General features: G+C 52.5%; 1 protein-coding gene across 1 annotated transcript; it reads left to right on the plus strand.

Moving 5' to 3' along the window:
• Window positions 1–14,531: 14,531 nt before the first annotated feature.
• Window positions 14,532–16,024, plus strand: LOC148755772 (putative POM121-like protein 1). The gene is made up of 2 exons (XM_088789852.1): window positions 14,532–14,582; window positions 14,942–16,024. Exons 1-2 carry the CDS (start codon window positions 14,532–14,534, stop codon window positions 15,683–15,685), a joined length of 795 nt encoding a protein of 264 aa, XP_088645978.1. The 3' UTR covers window positions 15,686–16,024.
• The last annotated feature ends 849 nt before the right edge of the window (window positions 16,025–16,873 follow it).

Below are 16,873 nucleotides of genomic sequence, written 5' to 3' on the forward strand. Positions count from 1 at the left end.
TAGAAGTCGTCAGACCCTCACTATAGAAGTTTGAAGCACGCTCCGTATAGAATTTTAAGCCCCCCTCAATAGAGAAGTTTTAAGCCTCTTCAGTATAGGAGTTTAAAGCCCCCTTAATATAGAAGTTTTAAGCCCCCTCAGTGAAGAACTTTCAAGTCTTTCACTATAGAAGAGTAAGCCCCCTCACTGTAGAAGTTTTAAGCCCCCTCACTGTAGAAGTTTTAAGCCCCCTCACTATGGAAGTTTTCAGCCCCGTGTCGTGCGGGACGGCCTGCGGGATCTATGCTCCCGCCCCCCACATAAGAACGCAGGATGTGGTGAGGCCAAAAAGGAATACCCACAGAGCCATAGATAGGGGAGTCATACCACTATGATCTCACTGGAGGCTGGGTTCACAGGACGTGCGACCTGCTGTCCGCTTTCCGGCCAACCGACCGACTCTCCTTGAGTCTCTTCGAATCTCCTCCACTTCCCTCGACTCTCCTCCGTAGCCGTGGCAGTTATATTAGTGGCCAATGGCTCAGTGGTTACAGCTGACGGCCAACCAGCCACAGCTAAGACGGCCATCTACCACCCGAGCCAACAGCCCTCCACCTGAGGCCGAGAGCCTGGAAACTGCTCTCTGGGGCTCTGTCCCCACACTCCACCGCTACAGGGTCTCCCCTCGCAATCTACTCGACAAGCGTCTTCCGCGAGGGGCCCTGTGCGAGGAGCCTGGAGGTGAATGCAATATCCTGGGCACAGCCAGGGTTTCTCAGGGCACCACCAGTCCTTCGGGGCACAGCCGGACTTCCTGGACTTCTTCGGGTACCACCAGTCTCCTCCTGCCCTCCTGGCAGGTGGTACTGTCGCACGGTAACCACGCGCCAAGGCTGCGGCAACACTTGAGGAGGGTGGTGAGCATGCCCGCGTGTCACCGCTTTCACCACCCGGATCCAGAGACGGAACTCTCCTACCGACGACTTCGGTAAGCTGAGGCCATGTAGCACGTCCACCGCTAGAATATACTCCGGAACGGGGGAGACTTAAACCTTTTAGGTACGAGGGGGAAGCCTTCCTATAGCCAGTGGTAAGGAAACGGCTTTCACGGTCACAGTCTTCCCCCCCCCCCCCCCTCGTAGCCATCAATGCAGATTGCTGGTCCGGGGAACAGTTCTGCGTTCCCATAAACAAGACTGCAGTCTGAGCCAGTGTCAACTAGGGCCAAAACCCTCTGCACATTAGAAGGGGACCAATGTAGGGACAGTTCCACGTGGGGCCTCCGGTCCCTGCTCGTCCCCTCTGACCGGGTACCTTGGCCCCACCCCTAATCAAGCTGAAAGGAGTCGGCCTCAAGCGGCTGCATGAAGTCCTGGAGGAACACGGGTCGGGTCGCGCTTTCCCAGACTTCTCCCTTAGGCTTCTCCGGAATTGTTGTTTCCAAAGTTCCAGCAGGAGTGCATTGGGTTGTCGGTCTATTTTCTTCCGATCGACCCCTGCTGCCACGAGATCACGCCACATCCGTGCGCGCGTTACTCTCTGAGGCCCGCGACCTCGCCCCTTTACCTTTGGTTTGGGCTTCCAGGTCTCAACTGCGCGGACCTCCTGTCTTAACTTCCTTCGCCTCCGGCTTTCAACATCCCCTACGGTGGCCATGGCAGTTGTAACTTCATGGATCCGTCGCCCCACATACGGTGTAAGAATAGCCACCGAGGATCCCAAAGCACTCGCAGGTGCAGTATCCAAAACCAGATCTCTCCTGCTGGCTGTTAAAAGCTCGTCATCCGGCCCCTGCATGTTAAGGTGAAAACTAGCATGTCTCATACCCATCTCACGGATGACCTGCGTAAGTTCCGTATATGACTGCCATTGACTCACAGTGTCTGGCAGCTCGCCAGCCTGTCCCCATACTGTGCGTACCGCAGCAGTCAGCCACTCCATTAGAGAATGGTTGCCCTGGTCGTGGGCCAACCTATGGCAGTGCTGTAACCTTTGTCGCAGGGACGGATGCACTGTCACGAAGGCTAGCTTTTCCATCTCGCCTGGGGAGCAGAGAATGCTGTCTGCTCCCTCATCCCATAAACGTAGTAGCCAAGCCGAGACTGGCTCTCCAGAGCGCTGTCGGTACCGCCTCCCCAGCTCCTGCAACTCAGTGGGAGTGTACGGGGTGTAGGCTGTGCACTGGGTCACAGCTGGCTTGCCGGCAGCAACGCCCCCGGGGCCCAAAGGTTGCTCACGTTTTACCCTTTGCTTCAAGATTGGCCGGGCTTGGGGCTTGGGAACCACGTTGTCTCCACTCGCTTCCTCCGCCTCTAGCTCAGAGTCTCCACTGTGGGGCCCCTCTTCCAACAGGCGGACCCGAGCTTCCAGTGCCTCCAACCGGGACACCTGGTCCGGCACCTGGGCCATTTCATGAAGCGCGTTTTCCGTGTTGAGACTCAAGGCCGTGAGGAACATCCGGACCACGCGGCCAGGTGTAGCCCTCTCCTCCTCCGGCAACCGCTCAGCCAGAGCCTGCAGGGCCCTCTCCCCGCTGGCCGGAGAGCCGTCCATGTCCTCCCACCGCTCCTTGTGGATCCAACTCCTGAGAACAGCGGCCACCGGGCACCACACACTGTGCGGTGGCCACACGTCCTCCTGCCCAGAGACAGACTCCATTCCTACCTGGTCGGAATCTTGCTCACCGTGCCAGGTGTCTGAGTGGGTGGAGTCCTCCGCGGAGGATGTCCGCAACCCTCGGAGCCCAAGGCCGCAGCAGATCACCAAAATGAAGGCAACGCCGTCCATGGCCAAGAGGGTGGTGTGCCAGCTGGAGGCTTGAGTCTCCCAGGCAGAGCGTGCCTCCCGTTCCCGTTGTCGCTCCTCATGGGCCTCCCGAAGCTGGGCTCTCACACGCACAAACCGCTCCACCATCCTTCGGTAGGTTTTGGGGGCACCGTACCCCGCTTACGAAACTGAGCTTTTATACGTATAAACTGCTCCAGGACATTCCGGAGAGTTTCGGCCGACACCACACCCTGCTCGCTGCGCCATCTGTCGTGCGGGACGGCCTGCGGGGTCTCTGCTCCCGCTCCCCACATAAGAACGCAGGATGTGGTGAGGCCAAAAAGGAACACCCACGGAGCCACAGGTAGGGGAGTCGTACCACTACGGTCTCACTGGAGGCTGGGTTCACACGACGACGACGTGCGACCTGCTGTCTGCTTTGCTGCCAACCCACCCCACCGACTCCTCGACTCTCCTCAACTTCCCTCGACTCTCCTCCGCAGCCGCGGCAGTTATATTAGCGGCCGATGGCTCAACGGTTACAGCTGACGGCCGTCTACTACCCGAGCCAGCACCCCTCCACGTGAGGCCGAGAGCCTGGAAACTGCTCTCTGGGGCTCTGTCCCGACACCCCCTCACTATAGAAGGTTTAAGCCCCCTCACTCTAGAAGTTGAAAGTCCCCTCTTCTTCTCCCTCTGCTCCGGACCCCTCTGGTTGTTCCTCTCCTCCCTGACCTCAGCTAGTTCAACTCCCCCCCACCGTTTCAACCCGTTGTTCCCCCCCCTCCCCCCCGCATCACATTCCGATACTTCCTCCACCACTGCCCAGCTTCCTCCGGACCTTTCTTCCCCTCCTCAACCTGATCCGGGCAACCTTATGCACCCCCAGCCACCCAGATCCCTCTCAGGGAAGTGGCCGGCGGTGAAGGCCCTGTTGGGGTCCATGTGCCTTTCTCGATGACAGACCTGAGTCACATTGAATCTAAGCTAGGCTTCTTTTCTTCTGGTCCCTCCCGCTCTCCTAAAGAGTTCGAATACCTCACATCTATATTGTCCCTTCCACGTGTACTAACCCATGAGAGGGATCCTAGCATTCCAAAAGCTAGGGAGACAGCCCAATCCGGACCGGACCGCTTAAAGAGAGACCATATGGTTAATTGTCTCCTTCGGGGCACGAAGGCAGCCGTTCAGAAAGCTGTCAGTTATGAAAAAGTTAGGGAAATCTACCAGGACCGCCATGAGAACCCAGCTGTTTTATTCTCTCTCGCCTTTCAGAAGCCCTACAAACCTACACCAATATTCATGCTGACTCTCCGCATGGCAGAGCTGCCTTAGCCACGCATTTCGTCTCCCGGTGGGCCCCTGATATTCGCAGGAAGCTTCAGAAATTAGAGAAGGGTCCTCACCCCCCCCTCCCAAACAGATCTTTTAGCACCGGCCTTTAAGGTCTTCAATAATCCAGACGAGGAGAGTAGACAGGCCCATACCCAGGCCTTCCAGATGGTTGCCGCAGCAGTTTCCCAGGCCGTAAGTTAGGCCGGGCCTGCCCCAAAGGAAAGAACTGGGACCCCAATCCTCTGCGCAGCCTAATTACCAAGTGCCTGCTTTAAATGTGGCCTCCCGGGACACTGGAGCCGCTCTTGCCCTAACCCAAGGCCTCCTGCTAAGCCTGGCCACACCTAGGAGGCCGTGGTGGCCAGTGGACGTCAGATTGCCCTCCAGCCCCTCCATGTCTTTCCTTCAAGACACGGGGGCCACTTACTCGGCACTCCCTGAATTTTCCGGCAAGCTCTCTCCCTCCCTCGGCTCGATTGTGGGGTCGATGGGATACTTTCTCACCCCATAGCTACCCGCCAGAGGGACATCCTTTTAAGATTCTCCTCCCCGCGCTTCTCTCCCTCACTTTCGTTATGCACTGCAGGGGCCACCAAAGGGGCTCTGGCCTTGTTGCCATCGGTAACAACAAGGCTGACAGGGAGGCATGCCGGGCCATCCCCCGCAGGGCCATCGTCCACAGCTCTCTGGAGAGCCTGTTACCAGTCAGGGAGCCCTGGGGGGTGGGGGGGGGCCTGGCTTGCCTCCACCGGAAAACTGCCCCTACTATCCACGTCCCTCCTCCCTGTTGCCCTTTCCCGCCTCCGCGCTGCACCGCACCCCCCCCCTCCCCCGGGCTCCAACTTTCCTCAGCCCGTTTTGCTACCCTTACTTAGGTAAGTCTTCCCTCTTTCATCCTCCGTCCGACTCGGTCAGATTTGCCGCCGGATACAAGACCTAGCGCTAGGCCTGACCGTGTCCCGGGGCCAGGCCCCTGGGTCAGCCGTCGGCAGGGACGCCTGCCCCGGTCTGCACCCTTCCCCTCCGCGGGACCGCAGGAAACCGGCAGCGGGACGCCCTGCCGTTTTCCCTTGTCCTCTGGCTGATTAAGAGGGTCTAGACTTTACCTCCTTTTGCCCCCTATCCTGTACGTCACCCTCCTCTGCTATCTCCCCTCCCCTGGACAGGGGGACCGGGCAGACACTTTTTTAAATCAACGCCTCTCCCATTTTAGTTGAATCCGTCTCTAATCCAAGCTCTGAACTCCTGCCTCCACGATGAGAGGCCCCCCTCCCCCACCTTTTCCTTGAGGGTTCCTTTGGGATTTATTTTTTTGTTTTGTTTTGTTTTGTTTTGTTTTTAAAGATTGTATTGGGGAACAGTGTGTACTTCCAGGACTTTTTTCCAAGACAAGTTGTTCTCCTTTCAGTTTTAGTTGTGGAGGGTGCCATTCAGCTTCAAGTTGTTGTCCTTTCAAGTCTTAGTTGTGCAGGGCGCAGCTCAGCTCCAGGTCCCGTTGCCGTGGCTAGTTGCAGGGGGGCACAGCCCACCATCCCTTGCGGGAGTCGAAACCGGCAACCTTGTGGTTGAGAGGACGCGCTCCAACCAACTGAGCCATCCGGGAGGCAGCTCAGCTCAAGGTGCCGTGTTCAATCTTAGTTGCAGGGGGCGCTGCCCACCATCCCTTGCGGGACTCCAGGAATTGAACTGGCAACCTTGTGGTCGAGAGCCCACTGGCCCATGTGGGAATCGAACCGGCAGCCTTCGGAGTGAGGAGCACGGAGCTCTAACCGCCTGAGCCACCGGGCGGGCGGGCCCCTGGTTCTATATTTTTAACCGGCACGTGGTTAAAAGATCCAGAGCTCATGGTTTAAAAAATAACAAGATAAACAACCAATGACAGAAACAAAGCCACAGGAGATCTAGATAGAGTTATCAGACTCTAACTATTCTGAATGTGTTCAAGGAAATTCTCTCAAATTGACAACTGAAGCAGACGACTAGAAACTATCAAAGAAAACCAAACCACAATTCTAGAACTGAAAAACGCAATGAGTTTAGGAACTTGGTGGCTAGGTTTAACGGCAGAATAGACAGACACAGCTGAAACCTGCACACAGATGTTTACGGCGGTGTTATACATAATTGCCAAAAATTGAAAGCGACCAAGACAGCTTTCCATAGGTGAACGGATAAACAAAGTGCCGTACGTCCAGAAAATAAAACGTTATTTGGTGATGACATTAGCTGCCAAGATACTAAAAGGCAGGGAGAAACCTTAAATGCCTACTGCTAAGTGAAAGAAGCCAGTCTGAAAAGGCTACGCGTTCCACGATTCTAACTACGTGACGTTCCGAAAAAGGAAAAACTACAGAGACAGTGAAAAGACTAGTAGTTTCCGGGGGTTAAGGGAATGAGGGAGATCACAACAGGTGGAATACGGTATTTTTAGGGCAGTGACATTATTCCGTATGATACGACAGTGCTGGATAAATGACATTCCGCGTTTGTCAGAATCCATAGAACTGTACAATAAAAGAGTGAACTCTAAGGTAAACTATGGAATTGAGGTAATAACGCGTCGACATTGGTTCATCCATTGTAACAAATGTACCACACCAGACAAGATGTTAATAACAGGGGGAGCTGGAGAGATAAGGGGAAGGGAAATATGTGAGAACTCTGTACTTTCTGCTTGATTTTCCTTTAAATCTAAAACCTCTCTAGAAAACAAAGTCTATCAGTTGTTGTTGTTTGTTTCTTTTTTAACCTATGGCAAACAGTGACACAGGAGAGTTAGCATGTCCCTAGGCAGACAGGGAGGTCCCTGGTGGAATAAACAAAGACAGTCATATCCTAAAACTTCAGGTTTTGAAATCACGCCTTCGCTCCAGGACATAATGTAACGAGGCCTTGAGATTGATCATAAAATTCCTTTTGGCCTGACAAATGGAGCAGATCTGATAGACAAAGAGTGGGTTACTTTGCTAATTCCTTTAGGATGGGCAAGCAGAACAAACCCGGTAGACGAATCTCATTAGAAGGCGCCAGTTCCCCGTCGTATTCAAACAAGTTCCCTTCTTCAAACAGCTCCCCTTCCCCAAGCAGGCAAGGGAAGGTAGAAAAGCGAGAGCTTTTGCCTCAGTCATGGGGCACCCCCCATTCGGGACCCCCTCCCGCTCGGGAGCTGCCACCTCTTCTCCTGCCTCTAAGAAACTATTATCCTCTTTTGAAAAACTCTTTGCCTCTCCCTGGTCCGCGTTTCCACTCTTCGGCTTCGGGAGACACGATCCCGGCCCACACCCAGAAACTGCCGGCAGACCCCACATCACCTACATCATTTGGGGGCTCGCTCGGGATTGAAGGAGAGGTAAATATTATCTGTGCCTCTCTACTTGCCCACCCTGTGGGCCTTCATCTTTTTTTTTTTTTTTTTTTTTTTTTTGTCTCCTTTACTCTCTCATGCAAACAGTAGTCCTCCGTCAGCCATTTAAATGCGAAAAGCGCGGCGGCTACTCTTAAGACTCGGAGGGCAGGTCTTGCAGGAGGGCAGGTCTCCCTGGAGGGCTCTGGTTGATCCCCTCGGGCACTGAGCCGGAGGAATGTCAGCCACAGTCTAACTGCCTTCTCTCTCGCTTTCTCATTTCTCTTTCCACGAGGAGACTGAATACTGGCGCGTGGCCAGGACGGTGGGCCTTTGCGGACAACTGAGCGAATTTCGGCCGTGGCCACTCTACGGAAAATTTCCAAAGGGTCCTTCGTTTCTCTCCCAGCCCGACTGCCCGTAAGGGTGCCAGCAAGATGACTCCTCTGTCTCTGCTGTTCTTTCATCCTGTCGCTGTCTCTCCTCAACATTTGAGACGCCGGTCTAGGGTCTCTTCCCTGCGGGACCTTCTCAACACTCCCTGCCGACCTCAAGACATCTTAGGGTAAGAACGTGAACCTCCGCCTCTATAGGACATCTCTTGTCACCCAGGATAAGATATACTGGCATTTAACATTTCCTCTCAAATCATCCCCTGCTCTTCCGTGATCTCACTGTACTCTGGGGACTGCAGGCAGCAACTCTGCTGCCTGGCTCCGCACCTCCCCCACCCACCCCCACCCCCCCGCCCCCACTCCCCCACCCCACCCCCACCCCGCTCAGCCAGCCGGGCGGCCACCACAGCCCAGAGGGGGAAAGGCCCCCAAAGCGCAACTCCTCCGGAGCACCACCCGCCAGGCCACCTCAGCCAACTCCAGGCAAAGTTTTCAAGGAGGACCAACATATTCCAGACTCACTTTACCTTAAGGAGGAAACTTGATCTGAAACCTTTTGGGGCTTCCGTTTTTTCTCTTTTTTGCACTCTCTTACCCACTGGGAATCAAAACGTCCCCACTTGCCTTTCCGCACAGGCTACGTACCCAAGCTCCAAGCCTTGAGTATGTACTCCGCCCTTAAATACCTTTATTCAGAAGGCTACTGTTATATTAATCGTGCAATCAATTTCTGTGATGCCCGGAGTCGCGGTACACACCCCGCTACTTTAAAGCGTCCCATCATAGGCCACAGCCTTTTATCGGCCTGTAGGCCAACGCCGAACATTCAGGGTAGGCGCCCACCCGGAGGCCCGGGCCGGGCCGCCCAGGTAAGCGCGAATAATCCTGGCGCGCCTCGGAACCAGTCGCGCGGTGTGGTGTCCGTGGCCCACGCGTCTGGGGGACGCCTCAGAGCAGATTGTGGGAGACGACTTGCGAATTGCGAAGGGACGCCTTTCTCTTCTTCCTCCCTTTCCGATGGGCCATCAGCCCTCACGCGCCTACACCCCCCTGAACTGCATCTTGAAATATTGGGACAAATTTGACCCTCAGACTCTGAAGAAACAGCGCGTGATTTCCTTCTGTTCAGAGGTTTGGCCTAAATACTCATTGGAAGATGGGAAGACTTGGCCTTCTGAGGGAAGTGTTAATTATAATAACACTATCGTGCCACTAGACCTGTTTTGCAGAAAGGAGGGCAAATGGTCAGAAGTTCCATATGTTCAGGCTTTTTTTGCCCTGAGGGACAACCCAAATCTCTGTAAGAAACGTAAAGTTGAGCCGGCTCTTTTGGCTGTGATCTCTTGCCTCCCTTCCCCCAATGAGTCCCTTTTTAAGGGGACTCCTCCTAAGGGGACGCCTTCTAGGGGGACTCCTTCTAAGGAGACTCTCCCTAGGGAGACCCCTCCTCAAGAGACTCTTCCAAGAGAACTCCAGCGGGATCCTCCTCTCCTGAGGAGGACCCTTCGACAAACACCCATCTCCTGATCCACCTATAAACAGGAATGTGTGAGGCTGAGGTCACTGAAGGGAAAAAAGCGGCACGTTCGAAAGCCAAGTGGCTAATTCTCCAGCCAGCGCCCTTACTCCGCTGCTCTAAGTCCTAGGACTACGACGACCACCCACAGTGAGATTCATCAGAAGGGAAACAGCCTTTAGATTGGAGTCCCAAAATACTAAAGTCACAATACCTGTCACTGAATTTGTCAAGAAAATGGCTTAAATATCTAGCTATTTCAAAATACCAAAATACCGAGGTGTTAATTACTAGGTACATCGTAAGTTCATCTCTTTCTAACTTCTTGTCACACGAATGTTAGGAGACATTAAGCTCTGTTGATAAATATATTTTATTACTAAAACCGATGCTTTTAAAGGTTGCCAAATAGATTCCTGGGTTTGCCAGTGCAAGTGCCAATTGCTTGCTTTTGGTTGTCAGTATACACGTCACCAGAATAATTTTCTGTGTTTTATATTTTCCCAATCCGATCCTTGGTTACTCAAAAATTAAGTCTAAAAAACTAACTTTTGCTAACAGTCAAGGAAATTTTTATATCATACATCTGCTAAAGTTCATGTGCCTTCCTCAGTGTCAGCTACAGGCCAATATAAGGAAACTTCCTTAGCCTAATGTTGTTCCCTAACTGGCAGGGAAACCTAATGGTTCTGACCCGCTGTTCTGACATCCCCGATTAAGAGGCTCAGATCCTAGAAAAGGCCAGGAATCTGTTTAAATGTCTTTTTAACAGCCAAGGCAGAAAACCGAGGAATAAAGGAACAGTGAGACCAGAGCCTGAGACCAGAGACAGGCCAGACTTCTGGCCACAGTTATAGACGACCCAGGGCTGAAGCCACCTCAGGACACCCCAAATGCCCCAGAGGGAAAGCTCCAGATAAAAGAGCCTACTCCGGATATACAAGCCCAGATCACTGGATTCCTAAACCTCCAAAACAGCTGCGCCCCCTGTACAGACTACAGGGCACTACACCAGAGAGTAGGCCTCGTTCTGAAGGGAGCAAGGACCAGCTCCCTCCCCAAAAATGGCTGTCATCACTGTTGGGCCTGAAGTTCCCAGTGGCTCCCAGGCTGTTCTCGTCACAGGGGGTGAATCTGTGGGTGACCCTGACGTGGTAAGCCTATTAATTTTCTAATTGATATAGAAGCCATTTATTCTGTCTCAACTGCTCACGCGGGACCTTTTTCCTCTGAAAACTGCTTTGGGGTTGTAAAGATAAAGACAGCCCCCAGATTTGGGCTCACTTTGCTCAGCCTGTTTCTTATCATTGGTCTATACCTTAAAGAAAATATAAAATAAACAAGATTAAACTTCAGAAAGACTCGGAAACTATTTAAGTAAACAACTAGACCTCTTAGCACGCGGCTGACCCGCTTGCCTCCAGGCCATAGCTACAGCTGCCATCCTAGTTCCCAAAGCCACCAATGGGACAAGACTGAACCGTTTTCCTTCTTGCCCCACACCACATTCAAGGCTTTTGTAATGCTAATAAGCGTCACAGGCTCACTGATAGTTGCCTCCTACAACATCAGGCCTTCTTCAGAGGTCCTGTAATTCAAACGCGGACCTGCTCCACCCTTAATCTTGCCACCTTCCTCCCAGAGACAGAGGAAGAATTAACTGCCAATAAGTTTTAATACAAGCCTGTACGGCTAAAACAGACGTACAAAAAAATACCCCTAGACAACCCAGATCGGACGTTCTTCACTGATGAGCGTTCTTTTACAGACAAGGACATACGAAAGGCTAGATGGTCAAATGGCTTATTCAATAACAACAACCCTAAACGCCAGGCTATCCATGCCATGAGACAAAAGTTAGGACAGGTCAGAATAACAGTTCTCAAACAAAGCTGCCACCCATTATCGACTTCTCAAACACAATCAAAAACATACAAAGTCTAAAGGGTTATGCTGTTTCAGTCTCTCTGATAGTTCACAGTTAATTCAAGGTTTCCAACATTAAACTGAAAACGAGATTCTTTGGTTGAGATTTGTCCTTCCTTCCTTCCCGGCTTCCTAGCTTAACAGGACTTAAAGAAGCCTTTCTTATGATTCTGTTATTCATTATTACAGGAATCGTCTCTTGCTGCTGCCTACGGTGTATCTCTGCCTGTGGACCACTCACGAGCTGGCGACGACATGGCCTCCAAAGCAACAAACTCTTCATCTGGATATGCTCATCTACCGGGGACCCTTAGCTACACCTCTGGACAAGCCCTAGCTGCTGGTCTCTCTCTACGTCGTCCCTCCTCAGCCTGAAGTAGCCAGAGCGGTCGTCGCCCCTATCCCCGAACGGCAGTTAGGGTTTCATCTTCAGAGGGCGGCTTGATACAGGAGAGTTAGCATGTCCCTAGGTAGACAGGGAGGTCCCTGGTGGAATAAACAAAGAGTCATATCCTAAAACTTCAGGTTTTGAAGTCACTCCTTCGCACCTGTTTATATGGAACACTTCACTACAGGGGACAGGGTTTGTGATGTTTATAACTCTGAAGGAAGACTGAGAACACACTACGTTGGTCCGGGACCGGGCGGTGATCTCATCACGAGGTCACAGTCGCTCCCGAAAGACATGTTCGGGCGACTTCTCCAGCAATATTCAACATGCAGAGGGAGCATGGAAGGTGTAACTGGCCCAGGGTGAGAGTTCAGCGGACGGAAGGAGTATACATGAAGGAAAAGGGAACAAGGGATTTAGAGGGTGTTGGCAGGAGTGTGGCTTCCGTGACTGACCCAGGCTGATTTATGCTATTGGTAAAAACTGGCGGTGTTGAGGAAGGTGGAGATTTAATGGTCTCTGGTGCCATCTGTTGCCCAACTAAACGAAGAACTACCAGCTTCCCATTAATCCCTGAAGAACTATCCACCTGGAGAGGAGAAGAAATGCCTGATTTTAGCAATGTCCCGCAAAACGCCACCCTCCCAAGGCTGAGCTAGGGGCAGGGTGGGAGGTGGTAGTGGGCGGTTCAACTGCAGTGGCATCTGCTGTGGACAGCAGAGAAACAGCCGGTTTCAAAGAAGCCTCCCCTCATAGCGGAGGACCAGTAGTCCCAGGCCGGCTGTGAGGGGAAAACACAAGGTGCTTTTCAGATCTGTATGCATAGTCCGCTATCTACATATGATTATATTGGTATGTCTTCTCCCAAGGGTGAGCCTCTCTGTCACCCACCTATCTGGTGGTGGTGGTAATGACCCAGTTCTAGTTTTTCTTTCATGTATTCTTGTTACCTAGAGGAAGATATAGCCATATCCAGTCAATATAAACTTAACACTCTCTTGAAAAGGTTGTCTCAATAATCAAGTGAACTATGAACAGACTGACAATTAGGTTCGAGAACTCATCCTAGAAAAAGTGCCACGTACCTCACTGCTGAGCATCACGATGGTCACCTTCGAAGTACTCCCCTTGGGAAGCTACGCGCCCACACAAGCGCCTAGTCCACCCTTCAAAGCGATCGCGGACCTCCTTTCCTGGAATGGCCGTCAGAGCTGTCATCGTATTACCCTTGATGTCCCGAATGTCATCCAAATGTCTTCCTTGCAATATTTCCTTTGTCTTCGGGTAAAGAAAGAAGTCATTGGGGGCCAGATCAGTTTAGTTTTCCTTAAGTTTGAATTACGGGGTAGAGAAGCATCTTAATCTTGTCTGGGCTTCGACTCCTCGAGGTGGTCATTTGGCCCTTTGCTACACGACCATTCGGCTCATCTACAAATGTACACTTCATCCTCCACTGGTTACCTTTCCCAGAATAGCGTCTCCTCTGATCCGATAGGGAGCACCTTCGGAACATCTGGAAGCTTCTGCCAGCTGCAGGTAGTCTTGGCATTATTCCGAAATAAAGATACTCAGCTCTTGTCACTTCCTTTGGGGGGAGGGAGGTGTCACAAATGATATAGGACGCACATTTTATTCCCTTAGATACACACGCTTTTAGCTTGCGTTGACACCCTTGATGGAATTCTCTATGTGCTGAAATGTAACCACGGGTGTGTGTAAGCGGTACAATAGACTCCAGTGGAGTTGTATCAGCACTGTGGGACTGAACCCCCTCTGCCGTTTTGGGGTGTTTTTTAATCTTATTTTTGTGGATAATCTGGGTTACTCAATATCATCGTTCTAAAAGTCATTATGAATCTAACAAGATTAACTTTAACAAAAACTTGAACCATAACCTTTACTATTCAAGGATTTAACTTTAAGTCATTTTTACAGTATTATGTTCCGGCAATTCATTTGCATTGCCCACGATCATCTTTTCTCTTTCCAACTCAGATGACTTTTGTATCATTTAGTAACACTGTGTTTTTCCTACTGCTGGTCATGAAATGAATTTAGTGGGTCATAACAAGGAGTTTCCTCTTTTTTTTCTTTTTTTTTCTTTTTCCAAAGTGAAACATTTTATTTCAACGATACGTTTATCCCGGGGTGACCCCTGAGGAGCAGGGTCTCCCTTCTGCTGGGAGTTAAGTTCCCCACAGCTGTGTGGCCCCCAGGGGAGACAGGGCTGATGCCTGTCAAAAGGCGTTCCTGCTCCTGGCCCTGAAGCAAACACCTCCACCCCTCAGCAGATCCGGGAGCGCCCGCCGGGAGATCCACACCTCTGCTTGCCCCAGGTCCTCCCGCATCCGCTGAGGCCCCCTCTGCGTGCCCCTTGCCCCTGACTCTCCCTGCACGCGGCCGCGCGCCGCCCGGCGACCCCCGCTGGCGCGCGTGCGCGCGCTGGCGCGCCCCCGCGCGCTTTTGGCGGTCTCGGGCACGCGCGTCCATTGTTCCCTACTGCATCCCGGCAACAGGCCCAACGGTGGGCACTTCGCCTTCAGCCCTGTTGACAGCTGAAGGAGCTGGCTAGGAGCCTGCTGTCGAGCCAAAGACAGACCTCACCCAAGTGACCCATGGGCGGTTATCAGGGCAGGATCTGTCTCCCACGCCCGCCCCGGGCACCCGAGGGCCAGCACCACGGCGCTCGCCATGCCCACCGCGTTCACTGGGCCCGCCATCCTCACACAGCGGTCCGTGCCCCTCCGTTCTCTCGCAGGCCAAACTGCAGGTATCTGAGGAGTTTGCCTTCGTGCTTTCTCACAGCATCTCGGCGGCGATGTTCCATGCTCTCTCAAATGCTGCGCACTTTTCTGGGGTCCCTCATCTCAATCAGCAGGCATGGCCATCAGAGGGAAGCGGTGCTGTCGGCTCTGCACGCACAGATGGCCTGTAGCTCAGTGTCTCCGGTGGCCAATCAGGGAAGGAACCCTGATGGCACTGGGCGAGCACGGTCTGCTTTTAGGCCCCTGGGGGTCCAGGGAGGCCACTCAGTCTTCGTGCCCAGGCCTGGGACTCTGCGGAGAATCCTCCAGGCGACGAGCTCAGGAGACACGGGAAGGAACCCCGACGGCACTGGGCGAGCACGGTCTGCTTTCAGGCCCCTGGGGGTCCAGGGAGGCCACTCAGTCTTCTTGCCCAGGCCTGGGACTCTGCGGAGAATCCTCCAGGCGATGATCTCAGGAGACACGGGAAGGAACCCCGACGGCACTGGGCGAGCACGGTCTGCTTTCAGGCCCCTGGGGGTCCAGGGAGGCCACTCAGTCTTCGTGCCCAGGCCTGGGACTCTGCGGAGAATCCTCCAGGCGACGATCTCAGGAGACACGGGAAGGAACCCCGACGGCAGTGGGCGAGCACGGTCTGCATTTAGGGCCCTGGCGGTCTCTTGCCTCATTCCCAGGCCTGGGCTTCTGCAGAGAATCCCCCATAGGGAGGTCTCAGAAGACAAGGGCGACAAGAAATCCCAGACCTCCGTGCTAATCTCCTGCCCCAGAAGAAATGCCATCACGAGCTCATACAGCTCCACCCGAGGTTTCCCGCCTGCGCAGAGGAAGAGACGTACAGCCACAGCCACATCCCGTGCTCGGCTATTCCAGAAATCCTCCAAAAAAGTGAGCCAGGAGGGTCCTTCTCCCTCCTCGGCTCCCGGCCTTTCCCAGAAGTGCCAGCGTGAAAAGGAGGCAGATGGAACAAAGGGGCAGAGGCGAACCCGGACAGACGGCTCACCCACACGTGACGGTTCCAGGCCTCGAAAACGAAAGACTTGTCTTCTGCCGCGCAGGCGAGGGGACCCTGTGAGACTGCCAACACCCCCTGAGCTGGGCTTCCGAGTCACAGCGGCACACCTAGATGCGGAGAAGCAAGCTGCACTCCAGAGCATCCACAGAGCACTTCGGGGAGGTGAGACGGAGGCCATCCCAGACCTCAGTGCCATATGTGCTGTATGGAGCGGTCCTGCACCAGCTGTCCTTGCAGCTCCCAGCACGAATCCATAGGTGGCGAAGTACAGGAGGAAGCACGCCTGCTAAGGCCCAGTGACTCTCCCAGATTCTGCTGGAGGGGCTACCTCTGTGCATCTTTGTCACCCAGGAAGCACAGTCCACCAGGCTCCCTCTTCTGCCAGCCAGAGGCCCTGAAACGAGATAGCACCCTAACTATAGAAGTTTTAAGTCCCCTCACTATAGTAGTTTCCAGTCCCCTCAATAAGGAAGTTTTAAGCCCCTTCAGTATACAAGTTTTAAACCCCTCACTGTATGACTTTCCAGTCCCCTCAATTTAGAAGTTTTAAGACCCCCTCAGAATAGAAGTTTTAAGTTCCCTCAGTATAGAAGTTTTAAGTCCCCTCACTATAGAAGTTTTAAGTCCCCTCACTATAGAAGTTTTAAGGCCTTTCAGCATAGAAGTTTTCAGCCCCCTAGTATAGAAGCTTAAAGCCCTCTTAGTATAGAAGTTTTAAGCCCCCTCACTATAGAACTTTTTAAGCCCCCTCACTATAGAACTTTTTAAGCCCCCTCACTATAGAAGTTTTAAGGCCCCTCAAAATAGCAGTTTTCAGCCCACACCATAGAAGTTTCAAGTCCCCTCAGAATAGAAGCTTTAAGTCCCCTGAGTATACAAGTTTTAAGCCTCATCGGTATTGAAGTTTTCAGCCCCCTACTATAAAAGTTTTCAGCCCCTCACTATATGAGTTTTAAGTCCCCTCACTGTAGAAGTTCCCAGTCCCCTCAGAATAGAAGTTCTAAATCCCCTGAGTATACAAGTTTTAAGCCCCATCGGTATAGAAGTTTTCAGCCCCCTACTATACAAGTTTTCAGCCGCGTCACTATGTGAGTTTTAAGTCCCCTCACTACAGAAGATTTAAGTCCCCTCAGAAGAGAAGTTCTAAATTCCCTCACTGTAGAAGTTTTATGTCCCCTCAGTATAGAAGTCTTAAGAGCCCTCAGTAAAGAAGTTTCAAATCCCCTCACTATGGAAGCTTAAATTCCCTTACTATAGAAGTTTTAAGCCCCTCACTATGGAAGTTTTAAGCCCCATCAGTGAACAAGTTTCAAATCTTCTCACTATAGAATAGTAAGTTCCCTCACTATAGAAGTTTTAAGCGCCCTCACTAGAGAAGCTTTAAGCCCCCTCGGTAAGAAGTTTTCAGTGCCGTACTATAGAAGTTTTCAGCCCCTCACTATAGA

Source organism: Rhinolophus sinicus, chromosome 14 (genome assembly GCF_057876585.1).
Source record: "Rhinolophus sinicus isolate RSI-liver-muscle chromosome 14, RSI-T2T, whole genome shotgun sequence".
NCBI classification, from domain to species: domain Eukaryota; kingdom Metazoa; phylum Chordata; class Mammalia; order Chiroptera; family Rhinolophidae; genus Rhinolophus; species Rhinolophus sinicus.

What these genes read in the sequence shown, in the direction of transcription:
- LOC148755772 (XM_088789852.1), top strand. Translation starts at nt 14,532, where the DNA reads ATGGCCATCAGAGGGAAGCGGTGCTGTCGGCTCTGCACGCACAGATGG. An exon ending in TCTGCACGCACAGATGGCCT is followed by an intron (nt 14,583 to 14,941) that starts GTAGCTCAGTGT and finishes CTGGGGGTCCAG; the next exon opens with GGAGGCCACTCAGTCTTCGT.